This window comes from Aphanomyces astaci (genome assembly GCF_000520075.1).
Source record: "Aphanomyces astaci strain APO3 unplaced genomic scaffold supercont1.33, whole genome shotgun sequence".
NCBI classification, from domain to species: domain Eukaryota; phylum Oomycota; class Saprolegniomycetes; order Saprolegniales; family Verrucalvaceae; genus Aphanomyces; species Aphanomyces astaci.
The window spans coordinates 349,104-354,391 of NW_009798296.1; the positions used below are offsets into that span (position 1 = coordinate 349,104).

Here is a 5,288-nt window from a genome sequence, read left to right on the forward strand (position 1 = left end):
CCGCTTCTTCTCGGCTTTCGGCCACGGGACCTTCGTCAAGGCAGCAAATATACACACTGATATTAGTGAGGTTAAACACGCCACGAGGCGCCTACTGACTACCATTCACTAAAGTACTCAGTACCTCCACTAAGGTATCGGAACCTTTGACACGGCACACACACAGAGTGTGTGTGTTTGCAATGGGTCAAACTAACGCGCGACCCAATTGCTCTGCACGCTGCAGAACAAACATCCCGTTATCCAGTTCGTTTTTGCCTAGACACGTTAAATGACGCGGACTCGACCGAGTACTTTCGTTTTGACGTCGCCGGTGCCCGATCATTGGCAGTGCTGCTCCGCTTACCAGGCATTGTGGTCACGCCAAGCCAAGACAGTTTTCATGCTGTACAGGCCTTGTGTATTCTGCTGCGCCGCCTCGCATTCCCGACCAAGTACCACGTCATAGTTGCAATGTTTGGCCAATCCAGGAAGCAACTGTGTCGAATTTTCAACTACGTTGTGGACACCCTCCACCACCAATGGTCCACGTTGTTGTGTTTTGCCCGTCGCGTCGGTGCGTTGTCGAACAACGCATCCGGCAGTATTCTCAATGTGTTCACATCAAAGGTGCTCTTTTGGCCAATGTATTTGCTTTCCCTGATGGGACAAAGCTCGAAACATGTTGCACCATGGCCTCATCGATGCTGCTTCCAGTCGCCACAAGCACAAGGCCCATTAGTGCAATCCAATCTTCAAAAATTGCTGAACATCGGACATAAGTGTCAGCATAGTTTGAACTACTAAGCGCTTTCTGCTCCGGGCGGTTTGTGCATTCATTTTTTGGGGGCACTGAAGGGCCGCCGCCACGACACAACAATGCTGCGTTGCAGCAATTTGCTCGAATACTTCGACGCAAACGCCGACATTTTTTAAGGAAGTATATTTTTAATTTGACACAATTATTATCTCTACTTTTTTCGACCTGTACTAACAGTAACATGACAAATTAATATCTCTATGTTTTCTTAGCGAATACCTAGTACTAAACTTGGCATAATAATTATCATTAATTGTTTACAAATTACTTTATCCAATTAATATATTCAATTATATCGTAGGAGATTTTATTTACGGCGATCCTGCTTACGGTATCAATCGTTATATCATGTCGGGATTAAAGAGGCAGTGTTCCGACCAAGAAAAAGAATTCTATGCTCGTGTGAGTAAAGTTCAGACCAGCGTCGAATCGAACTTTCAGCTGATGAAGAAGCTATGGGCATTCACTGCGTTTAAGCCGCAGCAAAAAAACATGCTGAGCGCCGTTGGGAAAGTAGTTGCGGTATCCATGCTGCTCACCAACTGCTATTGCTGCTACAACGATGGCAACAAAATATCAAGCTTATTTGGCTCATCACCGCCAAAGTTAGAAGAGTATCTCGAGTAATCAACCTTGTAATTGAAATTACACTTTCTTAAGTTTGGCTAAGTTCAAAACCTTTTCGTTTTCCAATCTGGCAAGTTCAAAGCGTGTTTCTCGCTCTGTTTGGCGATCCTGAATCTCTTTTTCAAACTTGAATTTCTCGAATTCAAGCTGCTTTTCAGATTCAACCCGCAGCATGTCAAATATTCCATTTCCTAAGTTAAAGGAGTGAGCAATAGTATAGTTTATACATTTGCCTTTGAGAAGAAAAGTAAAATAGACAACATAGTAATTACCTGCTTCTTAGACGGCGTGGATTTTGAGGGCCCCAGCTCTTCGACTTTGAGCTTTCCAATGGTTTTCATCGCTTCGTGTCGTACATGGTGGGCGTTTAAGTTCTTCAACATGTTGTCTGCTGACGCCGCAATTGGTACCTAGACCGACTTTACCTCCGTCTGTTGCATGCGAAGCAGCAGGTCATCAAGCAACTGCGTCTTTTCGGTTTCGTCTTCGGAGACACTGCTGGCTTGCATGGCTTCTTACCGCAAGATCTTGTGCTTGTCCAACAGGATGTTGAATTGGTTCTGGTACTTCTTTCCATTCACGTTGCACCCATAGGTGGAACATGACGTCAAAATTCTTGCAACTGATTCCCAATTCGAGCCGATCGCGCCGTGGGAGGCCGAGTCCTGACGAAGCAGCTCAATGTCCTCGTCAAACGTCCATTTCTTCCTCTTGGTGCCGTGTTCGACACTCATGTTGTGATTGTCGAGTACGTCACCAAGCGCATTGAAAGTTTGTACATGTTGATGCATTGCTAGAGGTTTTTGAAGGACAGACTATCGTTCAGGCAGCCATTTTGCGGAAATTTGCATATTGTCGTTCCGGAATTTTATCATAGAGGTTTTTCCGTCTGAGCGGAAAGAGAACGATATCGTTCATTGCGAAATCTCCTTACAGCAATTAATTTCCATAGTTAATTCAATAAGAGAGAGGGTATATCAATATAGAACAACACTACCATAATAATAAAAACAACGTATCTATATTCGTTATACCAAATTAAGGAAACATCAAAGAACATTCTACGAAATTCGTATGTCAGAGCTTGACTTGTGTATGCAATCGTAGGCGCACACCCCTATGATTTCGCCATTTCGAAATCCTCGGGCTCATTTTTTTTTCCAAGTTGTATACGAATGCACTAACAAATCAAGTGCATAAATTCTACTTCAGGAGTAACGTTAATATCATGTGGTTCAATGTTTACTTTTGAGGACCTTGACGTATGTACTACTAGTACTGTATTGCGTTGCATTACGCCATGCAGAGGCAAGTTAAAGTCGTCCGACGATAGCTGATGCCTTATACGCGGGCAAGGTCGCATGCATGCTTGCATTCAACATTGATATCGAAAATACTATACCTAGTACTTCCTCTGTTCCACGTTACAACCGACATTGAATAAAATCAAATTTATCACCTTACTGCCGACATAACGCTACCATTGGTTGAGTAAGAACATGCAAGCATATTATTGGTTAAAATCTTCACTGATGTCATTGGTGTCAACTAGTCTAAGAGGGAAGCTGGACAGGACAAGTTTGCCAAAAGTGTCCCCGCGCGTCGCTTGGCGTTCTTCTTGAGATGGGGTAAGGGAAAGTGGTTGGCACCGTTGTGTTCAAGCACAAGACGCATGACGGCCTGAACAGCGTGGAAGACATTCTCAAGGTTTTCAGAGCTGAGCGCCTCAAAGGATGCAAGCGTCGATTGAATCACGTCATCAATGGAGCGACTCACCAACTTGTTTTGTAGAGACTGGATGGAGACGAAGTACCCCAAGTCGAGCACGTTCAGGTCGGGGCTATTGGGCGGTTGGCGCTGCACTACGAAAGTCCAACCATCGGTGGACACACAGGCCAAGATTGCTTCGGTGATAGCGCCGTGCGACGCCGCGTTGTCCTATTGGAGGACCACTCTCTTGTTGACGCTTGGGAACTTGGCCTTGATCGCAGATACGACCCTTTTAATGACGTAGTCGCGGTACAATTCTGCATCAACGTTGACGATTGTAGGGACAATCGTGCCGGCGGGGTGGTTGCGGGAGTTGCAGGTGGCGGGCAGGTGCTTAAGGCCAGGCCACATCCCGATCTTTCCGTCGAACATGACACCACGCTCATCATCGTGTCTAGGACGCGCCACTGTTGCCAGGAACATGACCTTAGGAATGAATCGCTTGCTCTTCGCCACACGCCGCTTGATGGACTGCCCTTTGACGACGTACACCTTTAGGCGGCCATTCTCCGCGTTAAACCACTTCTCGTCGAGGTGCACAGCGTCCCACATGGCGTCAAACGCATAGGTCACTTCTGCTGGGGTTTCAGGGAAACCGGCTTCGCCGCTGGCTCTGGCGCCGGCGGAATCGTGAGCGCGGCAGGAGCGCAGCGACTTACGTGCAAGCGGCAATACTTGGTACGTTAGATGGTATTGGCGTCAGTCAGCAGCGGTTTGTGACGAGTGTTCTTGCGCTCAATCGTTCCGCCTCGTAGGCGTCGACTCAGTGTGCCCATGGACAGTCCGGTGGCTTCGGAGATGTCGCGCATTGTTGAGCGCTGTTCCTCGGGAACCGCACTGACGAGCGTAGTTACAATGTCGGATGTGTGGATCGTCTTGCCGCCAACGCGGCCTAGTTTGCCGGATGGCATGCGACGGTTGCGTTTGAAACCTTCCCAGATGTTGGAGACGGTGGTGCGGTGCAACTGCATGTGTTTTGCAGTGGTGGAGATGGAACCACGCACTAACTTTCCCATGATTGTGAGTTGCTGCAGCCGGGTGACGACTTCCATCTTGTTCTCATAAGAGAGCTCGCGCCGGAAACGAGGCGTTTCGATCTTGGTGATCAGGGAAGTCCCTCAATTTCAAATTGTAAAATAATTATTTCGTAATTTTTGCTGATGTCGGAAGGCGAAATCATATTTGGGCGCCAAAAATTGATTTTCTTCCTTACCAGTCAATGTAGACCCCCTCTCATTTTTGTTTCTCTTTAGAACATGATTGAGCTCATTAATTTTGACCGGAAAATGAATTTTTGGGGTTACTGGAATGAGTTGTGTCGGTTGTAACGTGGAATAGAGGAAGTACATGACTACTGTACTGTATGGTTTTCCATCGTCGCATAACTGTACTCGTATCATGTAGCCTGTATGGCCAAGGGCAATCGCCAATAGTTTTTTTGGTGTTGAATATGGATTTGTGATTGAATTATTAATATCCAATCATTGTACAGGAGCGTTTTCATTCGTTAAATATGAAATGGTAGGCAATCTCCCAACGAATTCCATAAATAAGTCAGTAATATCATCAACATCCTCATCAACAATATTGCTAATGTCGCTCTCATGGTGAATAGTATCGTCAATGGAGGAAGTTGCCATCAACTCCGCTAGGACCACATCGTCAACCACGCCATCAGGTGCATCCTCCTCAACAGGTAGCGCCTTAACAAGCCGGCACTTTCGAAATCCGTACACAATTGTAGAACTGGGCAAGTCCGACCACGCCTTTGCGATCCAGCCCACGATAGTCACCCGCGAAGGCGGTTGCAGCTTGATAGGTACGCCTCGTTGTCTTGCGTTCCTTAACTGACGTCGGATCAGGTTCAGCCAGTTTTGACGGCGGCCGAGTCCGCCAACAGCATGGCCGTCACGCGTTCCATCGCCTTCCCGCCGCACTTCACCCAAATCGTCTTGTCGCCAGTCTTGTTCAAGGTCTTTGTCGCTAAGTACTCATAGTTGACGCCGGTTTGATCTGCATTGTAGATCAAGGCGTTGTCATGCTCGTCGACAATGGCATTGAGGCGCGCCGAAAACGTTTGCAGGACCACCAT

The 5,288-nt window shown here is 47.0% G+C and overlaps 3 protein-coding genes across 3 annotated transcripts; all 3 read right to left on the bottom strand.

Annotated features, from left to right (window-relative positions):
* Positions 1–1,941: 1,941 nt before the first annotated feature.
* H257_11329 (hypothetical protein) lies at positions 1,942–2,160 on the bottom strand (the record flags this gene model as incomplete). The annotated part of the gene is made up of 1 exon (XM_009838224.1): positions 1,942–2,160. One exon carries the CDS (start codon positions 2,158–2,160, stop codon positions 1,942–1,944), a length of 219 nt encoding a protein of 72 aa, XP_009836526.1.
* An 814-nt stretch (positions 2,161–2,974) lies between these two features.
* On the bottom strand, positions 2,975–4,248 carry H257_11330 (hypothetical protein; the record flags this gene model as incomplete). Its single annotated transcript, XM_009838225.1, has 3 exons — positions 2,975–3,364; positions 3,425–3,870; positions 3,918–4,248. 3 exons carry the CDS (start codon positions 4,246–4,248, stop codon positions 2,975–2,977), a joined length of 1,167 nt encoding a protein of 388 aa, XP_009836527.1.
* Positions 4,249–5,060: 812 nt separating this feature from the next.
* On the bottom strand, positions 5,061–5,288 carry H257_11331 (hypothetical protein; the record flags this gene model as incomplete). Its single annotated transcript, XM_009838226.1, has 1 exon — positions 5,061–5,288. One exon carries the CDS (start codon positions 5,286–5,288, stop codon positions 5,061–5,063), a length of 228 nt encoding a protein of 75 aa, XP_009836528.1.